General features: G+C 47.1%; 1 protein-coding gene across 1 annotated transcript in view; it reads left to right on the top strand.

The window, feature by feature from the left end:
• LOC144754157 (E3 ubiquitin-protein ligase TRIM39-like) overlaps positions 1-15502 on the top strand; it is an 80468-nt gene that overhangs the window by 35460 nt on the left and 29506 nt on the right. The window contains exon 4 of the mRNA XM_078641739.1: positions 3074-3096. Within this exon, the coding sequence (XP_078497865.1) occupies positions 3074-3096 (23 nt within the window). The remainder of the gene's footprint in view (positions 1-3073; positions 3097-15502) is intronic.

Raw genomic sequence — 15502 nt, 5'->3', positions numbered from 1 at the left:
TAACCAGCCCCCCCATGGGTCTTCCCCTGATGGTTGCAGTTGCTGGAACATAATATGTCTTATACCCTTCTAAAAAATAGTTACGTTCAACCGACCAAGTTTCCTGTAGACAAATTATCAGGAACTGCCTAATATAAGTGATCCAATTATAATCCTGCATCTTGGTAGCTAAACCTGCAATATTCCAGGAAATGACATTGTTAGAACTTCTCTTACCCAGGCTAACTTCTTTAACTCCCAGGTCATTAGGTCTCCCCCCTCCCTGATCTTCAGGGGCCTTAAGTCAGTCACAGGCCTCTACACCCGATAGAGGTTCAATTCTATTTTGGATTGGGAGTCCGAACCCATTCATACCTTGGTTACTGAAATTATTATATTGTAACCTAGGAGGCGGATAATTAGTGAGGAATCTTGCCCTTGAATTATCTCTCATACGCCAATTGCCTCCCTGGTTGAGTCGTGCCAGGCCCCTCCCATAGGCGGGCCTGTAAAAGAAACCCAATGGGAGTAATTCAATTGCCGTTCCAGTAATTCGCTGGTGGCATTGACCATTAGTCCGTAATTGGCCAGCAGTAGAGGGGTTATCAAAGTTAACAATAATGCAGTCACCACTCCCTATTTTGTTTGTACTGCCAGCCAGCTAACCCTCCGTACCATTAATATGTTACTGGCAACACTCATCCTTCCTAGAGTATTTTGATTAAGCCAATATGTTGTTTTGTTCAATAACTGTTCATAGCTCTCTGTCTCCCCAAGAGGGAGAACAGGAGCATGCCCCAGTACGACCACATATGGGGTCACTTCCGGAGGTAAATCAATGACTACGGGACGAGGGGCCGCACTGATACCCTCGCCCAGTCTTGGTTGAGAGTCAGATATAGGCATTTCCCTCCTTGTACTTGGCTGTAATGAAGTGGTTTGAGTGGCACCATCAAGGACTGGGGGACTTAATGTATTTATTGCTGGAACAATCAGGTTGGGGCTAATACTAGGTGGCTTAGTCTTCCCACTAGTAGAAGGTGGATTTACTTTATTGGTAGTAGCTGTAACCGATGTTTGCTTGCCATTCATCATGGAAGATTCCAGGAGCGAGAGCCTGGATTCTACCCCAGTAAGTTTCAGCATGATCGGTTCCAGCAACGTTTGCATCATGCTTTATAGTTTCCCCCAGAAGTCTCCCCCGACCAAACTACAACTCAGTGTTGCTCCATCTCACTGAACGTTGTGGGTTATACCACTATCAGCCTTTTCCCCGGTGTCGTGTATGTCTGCAACAGTCACAGTCTTACTAACCATAACTACACAATTCTGTTTGGGAACCCTAGACTTTTTTGGGTTAGTGTTTTTTTTTCGGGCGAATCAGGACTGGCTTTACTTTTTGACCTCTCGCCCTTAACACCTTGAACGCTATGGGGATTTTTCCCCTGTGCTGGAAAATCTGCAGATGCACTTTACATGACGAGCTGGGCTCGTCATGAGCGTAGCAGGAGGCTACTGCATGACGAGCCCAGCTCGTCATGAGCGTCGAAGGGGTTAATCTAGATGTTACCGGGCTAGGAGCCAGTTCTGGTGATCCAGGGATTAGGCTATCATTTAATGAGGAAATATCCCCCTCTGACTGCGTCACCACTAGTACATCCACCTGCAGGGTACTCTTCTAGTACTCCTTCTGCTTGTACCTCCTCCTGCGGGGCACTCTTCTTGTACCTCCTTCTCTGCACTCCTCTAGTACCCCTTCCTCTCATACCTCCTCCTGCAGGGGGTTCTTTTAGTACCCCTTCCTCGTACCTCCTCCTGCAGGGCACTCTTCTAGTACCCCCCGTGTACCTCCTCTTGCAGGGCACGCTTCTAGCCCCCCCATACCTCATCCTGCAGGGCACTGTTCTCCCCCTTCGGCTCTTAACTACTCCTTCATGGCACTCTTTCAGTAATGCTTCTGCTCGTTCCTTACTCTTCTGAAGAACACTCTTCTAGTCTCCCTGCTGTTCATACTTCCTCCTGCAACGCCTGTTACCTGTAACACTATTAGTATAATAAAACATGGCGCACCAGGATCAACAACGAGGACTTCTGGCAGATTATTCACTGTTAATTTAATAAAAAAAGTGGCAGAAAATGAAGGTGGAGCTCCACTCTCATAAGGGCGAGCTGCCTCGGTCTTCTTGGCACTGATTTTACTACCTCTGAAGCCAGGGGTCGCACAAGCAGTGACAGGGCTGATTTGCATATGGCCATGTCTGAACTGGGGTGGGATGGAGTGCAAACAAACAATGGATTTAGGCCCAGATCCTTGTACTAGGGTGAATGTATGACATTGTTCTGCATTCTGTCCATCAAATGTTGTTTTTGCATCTGTCACCCCGAGTGGGATGGGTATGCTCAGACGTGAGTCCCGTGCTCACTAAGCCACTGGAGTCAGGCTATCCTGGCTGAAGACGGCTGGAATGCCAGAAACCGGTCCTAGGATGCTTGATTCCGGTCCAGGAAAGACATGGCTTGGCAGTTCGGGATGAACTGTTCCCATGAGGCACAGGGTCAAGGCTGATTTGCATACGGCCATGTCTGAACTGGGGTGGTGTGGAGTGCTAACAAAACGATGGATTTAGGCCCAGATCTCTGTACTGGGGTGAATGTATGGCATTGTTCTGCATTCTGTCCATCAACTGTTGTTTTTGCAGGGGTCACAAGGGGCAATCCAGGAGTCGCCGCTGCGTCCCCTGTCAATCCCTAAATGATGTCCATGCATGAGACCCTGTTGAGAACATGATACAATGTGTCAAGTGACTCCATTCAGAATATCAGAATGTGCTTTGTTTTGTGACTCCATTCAGAATGACTCTGTGCTGTGTCATTACCATTCAGAATATCAGTTTCTGCTATGTGATTTGACGTTATTCAGAATGTCACATTTTGTGCTTGGTCATGCGATGCCACAGAATGTGCTGTTAAGTGGCCCCAGACACTGTTTTCTGATTGTATATAGATCGAAGTTTGTCACTCCTAAAAATACTGCCATAACTTTAACATCTTCTCTGGAAACTGATTTCACTTTGATTGTTTCTCTGTTTTGCAGGATGTCAGGAGCACCCTGAGCAGGTAAGGCTGGTTTATTATCCTCCTCTCAGTGTGTAAGGCGCAGGTCTCACTGCTGCAGTGTGTAAATGTCACTACTGAGCTCACACAAAGTGCTAAGAAACTTTCAGATCCTCATAAAATCACTTTGTTTCCTCAAAAAAAAAACTTAAGTCCTCAGAAAATACCTTTGATTCCCCTGAAAACTTAAGTCCCTTGAAAACTCCCTTGTATCATCAAGAAATGCTCTTAAATGTTCCTAAATCCCTGTGAGTCATCAGAAAACTCCTTTGAGTCTTGAAATAATTGCTACAGAAATGAGCTGCTGTCCTCACAAAACATATTTTTATCTATAAAACCTACCTGAAGTCCTCAGAAGAATTCCCTGAACACACAGAAAACTAATACACATTCTGGAATCTTCCCCTCCGGTTTCTTCAATTAGGAGTTGTAGAAAAACTAATTCTAAGTTTCCTAACTACGATGCCAGTCTTCAAAACATCCCTTCAGTGCTTCCAAACAGCATTGAAATGTAATTGAAGTCATGTTCAAACCTCTGCCCAGGTCACTGACCACTCATTCCAGGTACCAAATCCTTCTTCAAGTACTCCGAGACTTGGGGAGGAGCCAAGATGGCGACCGGAGCAGACCTGTAGGCTCCCGGCTCCGCCAGCCTTCCAGCGCCGCACCGACATCCTGAAACGGATCCTGATGGAAATGGGTGGCAGATTGCGTGCGGCGCCGCGCTGATCTCGGCGATGTTTCCCCGGACTCCCGACCTGCCCGGCGACCGGAGATAGCCGCGGAGCAGCCTGTAGCCCTGGACCCCGCCTGCGCGATCCCTTCCTGCCGTGCCCTGGAGAGCCGCTGACGGCCGGAGTACCCGGTCAGCGCCGGCTGCTGGACCATTGGTGAGGTCCCCGCGATGCGCCCCCAGCTGCAGGCCACCTGACGCAACTTGAAGCGGGCGGGGAGAAGGGAGCGTTTCCAACGCTGCAGCACCCCTCCGGACCGGCTCCTTTGTTGGCGGCAGACGGTGCGGGGAGAGGCTTGCTCGGCCATATTTGTTTGACCAGGATTGCCTGCCCTATGCCTCTCCGCCCGGGTCTGCCGCGGAGCGCCTGGCCTGCGTTGTGTGCCTCACTGGCGCGGTATACAGTGTTCCTCCACCATTGACTGGGCAAACTTTGGTATCTCGACTATCCTGGTATTACTCCGGAGCCCCGTTGTAATGGCTTTGTTTGGTGCTTTGTGTGGTGGAGGAGAGCGCCCGATCCCGCCTGTGACCCGTGCTGCCCCGCCTGGGGTGGGGTCCGAGTTTCCGGAGACCCAGGGCGGCGAGAGGCAGGGGCTGCAGCCCGCGCTTTCCCTTGACACCGTTCTGTCCGCCCTGTGTGACCTCCGTGCGGAGATGTGCCATAGCTACGGAAGATTGGGAGACAAGCTGGACGACATGGCGTCTGCGCTACGGCGGGAGTGTGCCGCGCTGATCCCGCAGGGTTGCCACTTGTTTCCACCCACGTCCCACGAAGATACAGCGCTCCCACCTGCCTGCTGGTCACCTGTGCCCGCCTCCGACCTTCTTGGTGTTCAATACCACCCGCCTGACGACTCCGCCCGGGATACTTTGTTTCCCCCTTTCATGGAGAGCGCTACATTGTTGTTAGACTTACGATCGAGGGCGCTCCGGGACCTATCTACGGCATTATCGATTGCCCCTGTGTTGTGTTTTTTGACTTTGTTGCCTGAAAACTCATACTCTCCTGATGCCGTGGCGGATCTCCATGCTACAGTCGACGGAATTCCTGGTGACTTTCGACGGCCAATTTGTGGTCTCACTTCACTTTCGTTTTTTCTCTCGCCATGTTGCTTCTTTGTTCTACAGTGGGCGAGCTTCTTTCGGGGAGCATGTCCGAGGGTTTATCCACGTTTGGGTCAGGGCTAGGCTGATTTCCTTAGTATTTGCTTCTTGGCTGGTTGGGCCGGGTTTGGGATTGTTTTTATGTCCAGTTTCATCGACCGCTGCTAGTTGATCGAGGGCTGGGATCGGGGGGGCTCCTGAGATCGGGACAGGGTTGGGCGGGTTCCTGGTTGTGTCACTGTCTTGCCGGGTGGGGATTGGGGTTAGAATGTGGTACGTACTGGCTGCATGGCTCATATTTACGATGTTGATTGTTTTCCCCCGTCTGTCCCTATTATAGCTAGTGGTTGTTTTGCTTTCCAATCAAGGCATCCTTCGGGTGTTGCGACCTTTGTCAATGGCACAGTCGGCATCATACACTGGCTACCCTGCTTAATTGCTGGCTATCGGCTCCGCCACGTTCTCTTTGGTTCCTGTTTGCTGGTCCTGGAAGCTTATTGTGACATGGGGGTTATTTGTTTAGGGTAGCGTCCATCTTGCTCTCCTTTGTCTGCATTCTCATTACGGCGGCCATCTTGTCCCTTTGTCCTGACTGGGGAGGGCTTTTGCTGGGCGTCATGGTATAGTGGTCGCTCGCGACCTGATTAGAGCTGGAGGTCTCCGGGGCTTCACTCTTGTTGGACTAGCTGTTATGTTTCGGACTGTGCCGCCTCTCTGGCGAATGTAGTGGTCGTAGCTCCCCACATCTGTTCTGCTACTGTTGCTCATCCTGGTGATTTCGCACGTGGGGTAGAACTGGGTGTATCCTGCTATTGCCCATATGGACGGGGTGATCATTCAAGTACTGGCTCGGGGTCCCGGGTGCATCTGATTCAATTCTTCATTTGGTGGTGTACTTTTAGATATTATTGCTTCACTCGGTGCAGGGGGCTATACATGGCTGGGGGACCGGGAGTTTTGTTAGTGTTAGGGCTCCTCCCCCGTTTCCTTTCTTTTTCGGGAGTGGTAGACTAGCTTGTTCTTTTCTTCCTCCCGATGCTTCAAGTGTGACAACTTTCTTTTCTTATCTTTTCTTCTTTCTTTTCTATTCTTCCTCTGTATTTCGGGTTTCTTTACTGGGCGACAGGCACTTTGCCGGGGGGGGGTAGGCCGTAGCCTCCGGATTGTTGTAGGGTGGGGGGGTAGATTTATTTTTCCTTTTTAGTTTCTATGGGCCTTATTTTTCTAATTTCTGCGCTTTCTTGTTCTGGTTTCTGTTCTGGGTCTGCATTAGGGGTTAGTAGGGAGTGGGTGGCGCTGAGGGTAGTACGTAAATGTGGACTGCAGCTCTTATTGTTTTGTATGGTACTGCCATATTAACGGGGTGTTCTTACTAATGTTGTTCTAATTGATGCTGCCTGCTCATGTTGTGAAGCTAATGTCCGGACTCAGTTCTTCTTGATTTTATTCTTCACTGATTTATATTTCTTCAAAACTTTAAAAATGTAACCTTCAATACTCCTTCTCCTTGGCGACATGACTCCATTCAGTGTAACTGCTACTAATTGCTGCTATCTTGCCTGATACCGCTGTGGAACCGCGTTGCTCGCACCTGTGCTTGAAGTTTCGTGGCCGGCCTGCTGGTTGTAGGCCCGTATTTGTTCTCTTTTTTGTGCACAATAAAGGTTTTAAAAAAAAAAAAAAAAAAAAAAAAAAAAAAGTACTCCGAGACTTCCTTGTGTATCTTCCAAAGCCTCATTTAAATCATCCTTTTCTTTTACGGTCTTTATGTATCATTTTTGGTAGCAATACAGATTCAAACAATAAACATCAGCGGCTCAGCGTCGTGTCGTATTTCATTGAAAACATGGGGTGTGGTTCGGGGGCATCAGATCATTGTCATTTTTCATTTCTGAAATAAAATAAGAGACAATTGTTTACAACTATAGCACCGTGGTCACACCATTGGCGAGGATGTCACTCCACACGTCTCCGTTCCTGTGGGATGAGGGGAGGGAGGCTGACCCTAGCCCTCTCAGCCACCTTCCCTCACATGCAGAGACTGCCCCCACATCTAAATTTCCTGTGGAGTGTCTCCATTCCATTTCTGTGCCCTGCAAGAGTCCTTCCAGTTCTGACACATTGGGCTTTTGAACAGATGAATCCAGAATAAACAAGAACAACCAAAACAACGACCTGCCCGTAGTAACTTATCTCTCCATCTTCGGGCATGTTTGCGAATGTTTCCTTGCTGCTGTGTTACTCAACGTTTACTTTGCGTAGTGTCCATGCCTATTCACATTCTTAAGTGGTCTGCGGACACCCATGGAATATCATGGTACGCCCGTTCGCTACATCTATTCGCCCACGTCTCGACCAGGCGAATCCTCAGGGTCACCACCCTCTATCTGTTGCTGCTCATTTAGGAGGTTGTCCCAACATGCTGCTATGGGTTCTCGACACAGTCCTAACGTTTCTTCATGCTTGATGGAGATGCTTTGTGCCTTGGCCCATGCTAATAATGAGTGACGCCATGCCCGTACATGTGGTGGGTCCATCACTTTCCACCGTCTAGCTAGGAGCCTTTTAGCTACTATTATCCCATGTCTAGGAACCTAGACACTACTTTGGTGGGAGGCGTCCTCCTGAATTGATGCAGGAGGTATATGGACCATTCAAAAGGTAGTGCTCGACCTGTGCATGTGTGTAATATCCTGGTTATCGTATTCCAGTACACCCCTATTCGGGGGCAGCTCCATAGCATGTGTACTAGTGCAGCTCCTGGGGGTGTTGTGTTTGTTTCTTGGGGTTGGTAGGATTTCTCAGAGTGACTTCATTAGCGCTTGCTGTGATCCATTTAGTGAAGTTGTCCACTGCTTGTTCCGTGTCCTTGTGGAGGTGGGTAGGTGAAAGTTGAGGGTGTTGATCCAGCGTTGTTCTGATGCTTTGGACCAGCTGCAACATGTTTCGCTGGCAGTGGAGGCGAGGGTTTTGAGCGGCTCTGAGAAGATGAAGTGGACGCAGGGGTGGTCTGTCCAGGTGAGCTCTTCAGTGTGGGTGTAAAGATAGGGTCAAGCGTGTCTCCTGCGATGTGAGTGGGGTCGGTGACTAATTGCTCGAGTTTGAGGTTGGCCATACTTCCTGGGATATCAGCCGTGTTGGTGTTCTCAATGTTTTCAAGGTGAAAGTTGAGGTCTCCTAGGAAGATAGTTTCACCTCAATAGGGATAGGAACGATGTAGTCGGAGATGGGGTTGCAGAAGGGAGGGCAGAGTCCCGGGGGTCTGTAGGCGAGGGTTTCTCCGATCGTGGGTTTGCTGTTTGTTTGGAGTTGGAAGTTGAGGTGCTCCATGAAGGGGGTGGTGTTGTCTATGGTGGTTGCACATTTGAGAGTATCTTTGTGAATTATGGCTGTGCCGCTGCTGTTTCTATTGGTCCGGTCTCGGTGCGTGATCTTGCATCCGTTTGGTATGGCTGTGGCAATACTGGGTGCTGATGCGGTGTTCAGCCAGGCCTCTGTGGTGAAGATGGTGTCTGGGGTGGTGATGGTTTTCCAGGTTTCTGTGGCGTCTTTTCCAAGAGATTGTGCGTTGTTCAGCAGGCAGTTGATCTCTCTGAATGGGTTGGCCACGGACCTGCTGTTAAGTGTGAGTGGCTTGTTGTGGCTGATAAACGTGCTGTCAGTTGTTTCTCTTCTGGTACAGATAAATCGGCAGTTCCGGCAGGAGAGAAGGCCATTTGTGGTCCTGGATGAGGCCTGGGCGCAGCAGTTGTTCTGGCATCCGGAGTCCAGGGCTCTAAGTGCGTCTGATGTGAAGCACAGGCAGTCCGTGGTGGGTGGAGACCTAGTGCAGAGCGAGGTCCATGCACGGCATACCCACTGTGAGCGTCAGCTGCGTGGGTGCCCTGTGGTCGCCATGCCAGAGGACTGGATTACTGGTGGAGGGTGCCAATGGTGCCCATAGGGGAAGACAGCAGGCACGACGGGGAGCAACACAGGAGGCGAGGTGTAGGGAGTCACAGGGCTGCAGGCAGCAGAAGGGAGGTCCCAGCAGAGCCTGGGGGCAAGGGATCGGTCGGGCAGGCAGGGAGAAAGGGAAAGGGAAGAAGCCAGACTGCAAGGTCAAGTGCAGCTGGCCCAGGCTACCAGGGTCAAGAGGGGTGCAGCTGGACAGTAACTACTGGGAGTCTGGTGCAGGTTGGGCTGAGGGGAGGGCGTCGGGCACGTGTCATGGGGGACAATGCCACAGAGCACTGTAACTGAAACTGTGTGCGTAAGAGGGATGGCCCAGCCGCCTCCTGTTTCTGACGGGCATGGACGGGCTCACCCATTGTCTAGGCTTTGCTCGGGCACTGATCGCACAGCTCCCGCGAGGCGGTAGACGCAGAAGGAATTAATCTGCTGCAGAGGTGCGAAAACTGGCCAGGCCCGCCTCCCGCTGGCTGCTGGGAACTTTAGTTCCCTGAGGCTGATGGCGGCGCTGGCTCTGGCTCCTGAGTGGAGCTGGGAGAGTCGTGAGGCAGGAGTCCGGGGCCTGGAGAAGCGGGTGAGGGAGCGGCAGATACTGCGGTGTCCCATCCTTGGTCTGTTGAAACACTATCTACCCTCTATGACCATTGCTTGACATCAGTCTTTGTAAGTGCCTGGGTTAGATCCGTAAAGGCTGTCAAGTTATTTGCGAACCTACCACAGTATGTCATCATGCCTAGGAAACGTCTTACTCCTGTCATGAAAGTTGGTGTGAGTGCAGATTTCTTGTCTTTGACTTCGTTGGGATTCGGAGTCACCATTTCTGCTGAAAATTATTTCTGTTTGAAGAAACTGATATGTTGCTTTAGAAAGTCAAACTTGCAGGGTTTAGCCTGAGGCCGTTGAAGGCACTGTAGGGCTTTTTGGACTCAATAATGACTGTCACATTGTGTGCCTACACCAAGATGTCATCACAGATGTTAATTATTCCAGTCAATCCATATAGAACTTCTGGGATGGTGTTCTCATAAACATCAGCGACACTGGAGATTCTGAAGTTTAATCATTTGTATAGTCTCAGACCCAGGTGTGTGGAGAAGGTTGTGATAAATCAAAAAGTGGGGTCGAGCATCAGCAGGCGATACCCTGACTTAAGATCTGTTTTGGAGAACAAGCTAGCTCCTTTGATCTCATTTATTAGTCCATCCTTCGTAGGCGTGATATGTCGTTGTCTTTGGCATGCCTGATTTAGGAGGTGCATGGCCACACACAGCCACACGTCTCCTGGCTGTTTGGGCTTCTGGGTGACAACAGTTGAGAAAACCCAAGGAGTGGCCCATAATCTTGCCCGATGATGTCAGCCTCTTCCAGCCTTCATAGCTCCTCTTCCACTTTTGCCTGAAGATGAGTTGCTTAAACAAAAAACATATTCAGGCCTAAATGCTTCAACATAGCTCTCTAAAATTAACCCATGTAAGAATTATCTAGCTCTCCAGCCAAGAGCCGGGAATTCTTGAACTGGAAAGCATATTAATAGGTTTAAAAATCCAGCGGAGCCAGTCCCCCTTGCTTCAGTCACCTCCAGATCTTGTTTCATGAGATCCCGGCTCCCCTGGATACCCATATAAAGCTTCCGACCCTCCCTTGCGATTTCTACAAATGCTTTTGGGGGAAAGGAAGTGGTTTAGTGTTAAACAAGATGATCACCTTGGGAATAACCAGCATCTTAATGATGTTCACCCTCCCACCGATACCGAGGGGCAGATTTCCCCACCTTTGAAGGAAAGCATCTATATCACGGTGTTGTTTGAACATGAAAGATCTTTTGGAAACAAGAGACAAGAGGCGTTCGGCAAAATATGAATGGTGAGGAATATAAGTTGCTGCCTCTAGAGTCATAAATTAGTTTGAATGGATAGTACAGGTGGGCCTCGACCTTACATGGACACAATGAGGTCAGTGGGTGACGTGTCCAGATGTCTGGCATGAGGAGCACCTGATTGCTGTGTTCTGATTGGCTATATGTTCCTAACTAATGTGGCATCTGAATTTATGGTGTTTTAGGAGCACTCGTACCGCCTCCAGCCATGCGTGTTTTATTGGGGCCAATCTCCCTTGACCATTGTAGTGTCGCTGCTCCTATCTGTGGGATTGATCTACAGTTTCCTGTCCATGCATTTGTCTGCCGGCTACGTGCCATCCCACCTGTCAATCAATAACCTCAGGCCTATGTCTCAGTTCTTGCCTGACTACGTATTTGCGAGTCGGGTTGATGTGGAGTTCACAACGGGCAAATTCGTTAAAAAGGACGCAGTTTTGTTGGCATAAATGAATGTATTGTTTCTCACATCATCATTGATTTTTTCCATGGACAAGCAAAATTAGGTAACAGGTGATAGGGCGCACAGCAAAGAGTTTGGCTAAAAGTAGATTTCACAGGTACCACAGGGTTGCTTCTAGGCAGAATAGGAAGGTTACCTAACTTCCCAACTAGTTCCCTGAATTCCAGGGAGCTTAAATTGATTCAGAATTCTTGCCGAGCAATCATTAAGTATACATCATATTTGCGACTTCATTAATTGTAATCAAAAAGGTCCATATATTGTCCAATAACCATTTAGACACCAGAGTCCTAATGCACGTTGATCCGTGTTTATTTCCAGCATCAAAGTTCAAAATTAATCTCTGTATCCATTCAAAACATTCTTTGTAGCCAGATTCAATACTTTCTATGTTGCCAGCCAACGTGTTTCGTTGTCAAAACAACTTCATCAGGGCTGCAAGCCAAAAGTAAAAAAGAAGAAACATTTGTATATCCATAAACAGCTATCATTATTAAGAAAAGTTTAATATTAATTAATCTGTCACCACCTAAGTGAGAGTGAAAGCACATAGTTCCCAACATCTTAGTGACACTAGTTAATAGGTTTCAACAATTTCTATGTGACTCCCGGTGTCATTAAATACTTCACAACAAAACATTCAGGTATTTCGCCATACATAATAAACTTAAATATGTTTTACCTAAATTAAGTGATTTATCCTTCGTTATTTTCGGGCTTTTATTTTGTCCTCATAAAAGAGTTATTTTTCATCATTGAGTAACAGTTTCTGGAATGATATAAGGATACTCTTAGCTCTGACTCCACAAGTTACAACCAGTCAAACTAAATAAAGAATTTAAAGTTTGTCTAGTAAATAGTTCAAGTTGTTACTATATTGCACTAGTCTAAAGGTACTCTACCAGTGCAAGTTTGTTAAGCTCTTAACACTAATAAAATCAACTGAGCATATACACTTGAGACCATACTTAAACTCATGAGTCATTATTTCTAGAATAGTACAGATACTACTGTATTACCTCTCCAGTATTCACGCCGGTCTGTCAGTACTTTTCTACGTCTTAATGTTTTGCAGATTCTATTAAAATAAATAAACAGGATCTATCGGTCTGTGTCCTGAATATTATGTATCTATTACAATCTTTATTTACATTTCGCTTACCATTCCCAGCTCTAAATTCTGTGTATCTTTCATTCAGTCCTTAGCTCGTATATCACTATTATCAGCGTCTCAAGTAGTTTCACAGTTGCGAAATCTATTTAGAAAAGAAAAAAGGTCTATAGATCCGTATCCTACGTTAGTTTTTAACATTTGCTGCTTCAAATAGGTTAGCGCTCACCTTTCTCAACAGTTAGTTCAGTATATCTTCGGTTACATCCTACCGTGTTCGGTTTCACCGGCGTCTGTCATCAGCGCCATCTTCCTTAAGTATTCTACGATCTGGTTAATTCAATATAGTAGTTTTAAGGCCGCCATTTTATTTAGGTTTTCCGCGTTTTATACAAAAACAGTATGAGTCACTATTAGGAGAACTGCTGTAACGATTATTTTGCCCAGTCTACGTTAACAAAATGATACCTTGCATATAGTATAGCAGTTGTCTCTCATTTTGAGAAATTATCGACTTTCTTAATTTATCGCGTGTAATGATAACATTAAAAATATTATAAAGATATAGCAAAATATACCCATTAGTTACATAGGTATAGCGGCAAGTACGGCATATTCTATTGCCGTCTGCACTGGTTGATTTTACCTGGATGTCCGAAAGCTATAGGCAAAAACGAGTGTTCTGGCTCCGCCATGTTGGAAAGGTGAATCTACCAATATTACCTTATAGTCTATTCGCCATGCTGTATATTTATGTAACATATTTAAGCAACTAAAGGATACATAGGAATAAATTATCAGGATTCCTGTAAATATCAAAATTAGAGAAGATTTAGGAAGTGTAAAGTTTTTTTGGAAGTAATTGTCAGTGACAGAGTATCAAGCGCCTCACATCATTCCACTATAAGTTCTAATTCACAACATCTGAAGGGGTCATGATATTAGCATTCGAAGCACCCTAGCATCATATAAAGATATATAGATGTTATACAAATAGTACATAGCAAATTCTTGGCTTGAAGAGCCAGTTCACATCTAGAGATACATAGTATACATTATGATTCATATTCTTAATGTTCACCCAAGTAATATTGAAGCTCTGAATCCATATTTAGTCCATCTTCAACTGCTCGGAGGACCATGATCCATCTTGCCTCTTTACGTCTGAGTTTTAGTAGCCTGTTTCCTCCTCGTCTGTCTGACACCACTTGTTCAATGTGATATAATCAAAAGGAGACTAGCTCATATTTATTTTAGTTTACAAAAAACAAGAAAGGAGAAGACTCTGGTTTGTTTTCGTCATGGAGTGGGAACACCTGGTGAGTGTGTTCATAAAGCCCTCACCCACCAACCTAGTTGGTGGCATGCTTCATCATCGGGCCCACCCAGTAGCACCTAGCGTGCCCCGGGTGTGCTTCAACGCCTGACTACAGCGGAGCTGGTATTTTGCTGAGTGTGCAGTGAAGATAGTTAAGATAGTGATGTTAAAACGGCTAGGCGGGGGTCCCAGTACCCGAGGGTAAAATTAGACTTTAATACCTGGGCCTCCGTCAGCAGTTAAAAATAAGGCAGGAAGATGTAAGGGGCGAGTTACGACCTCTCACATCCAATGGGTCAACATGTTTCAGCCAGTGCCTTATGACTAAGCTGGCATTCTTCAGGACCTAAATAAAAAGGGGTGAGTGTAAGCAAACTAGTGGGAGTGTGGTTTAGACTATGTGTCTACACGCCCTAAAGTGTATCTATGTGTGAGAGGGGGATTCCCTTCTCAAGACCACCTGTACATGTAACATTTATGGACAAAAGACAAAACATACAAGGGAAGAATAGAGCCATTCGGATGTACAGAGTTGTACACAACTGATTGCCGTCACTATAGCGGGTTCATGTGGGCTATAGGTGACTAAAGTGTAATGGTATTGGTGGTACCATCACGGTGAGAATCGCACTTGTAACTCGAGGGTGAAGTGATTAAAAGACGGAGAAAAACATTGTGCATGAGTGTAGAGCGGCGCATGAGGGCACTCTTACGCTAGTTTTTGCTCAGTCTGACCTCAAGGTTGAGAGGTGGCAAGGGCTTGACCCTGGGGGGACAAACGTTTACCACAATGATTAGGGAGACCTGTGTGGGAGAAAAGAGCGCTTACCAGGAGTCGTGGTGGTTGTTTCTCATACTCACAGCTTTTCTGGGCCGAGCCTGCTCTGGACCTGTAGTGCCTCCTTCGCATACCGGTGAGGAGTGGCCGTTTCCCGGGTCTTAAATAGTCCGGCTAATTGAATAATCAAATGCACCTGCAGTTTGGGAGGCAATGGTAAACAGACTCGGGTGTCATGCCTGAGGTGCATCATCAGAGCTTTGTGAATAATAACTGCGTCAGCCCTGTGGTGAGGTGCAGCATTAGAGCTGTGTGAATAACAGCTGTGAGCAACAGCATACTCTTGCACACACTCAAACTGCTCACCAATTCAAAGTTTGCTAAAAATGTTATGCAACGCATTGTCATACACAATGCCAATAACTCAAACTTTAATGCTGCGAGACCTATTGCATTGCAAATGCTTGTTATTTAGGTCCTGAAGAAAGCCAGCTTAGTCATAAAGCACTGGCTGAAACATGTTGACCCATTGGATGTGAGAGGTCGTAACTGGCCCCTTACATCTTCCTGCCTTATTTTTAACCGCTGACGGAGGCCCAGGTATTAAAGTCTAATTTTACCCTCGGGTACTGGGAGCCCCGCCTAGCCGTTTTAACATCACTATCTTAACTATCTTCACTGCACACTCAGCAAAATACCAGCTCCGCTGTAGTCAGGCGTTGAAGCACACCCGGGGCACGCTAGGTGCTACTGGGTGGGCCCGATGATGAAGCATGCCACCAACTAGGTTGGTGGGTGAGGGCTTTATGAACACACTCACCAGGTGTTCCCACTCCATGACGAAAACATACCAGAGTCTTCTCCTTTCTTGTTTTTTGTAAACTAAAATAAATATGAGCTAGTCTCCTTTTGATTATATCACATATTACCCCGGGGATAAGGACTAGCTTTCTGGTCCTCTCTCTCCCTCTTGATCACGCACCACTTGTTCAATACCATGACACAAGAATTTATGTTTATCAGAATCATTCCCATTTTGAATATAATGTGAAGCAATAGGATACCTTGTATC

The sequence above is a fragment of the Lissotriton helveticus genome, chromosome 5_1 (genome assembly GCF_964261635.1).
Source record: "Lissotriton helveticus chromosome 5_1, aLisHel1.1, whole genome shotgun sequence".
NCBI lineage: Eukaryota > Metazoa > Chordata > Amphibia > Caudata > Salamandridae > Lissotriton > Lissotriton helveticus.
The sequence above is the reverse complement of the archived record's forward strand: the minus strand, read 5'-3'. Positions and strand labels throughout refer to the sequence as shown.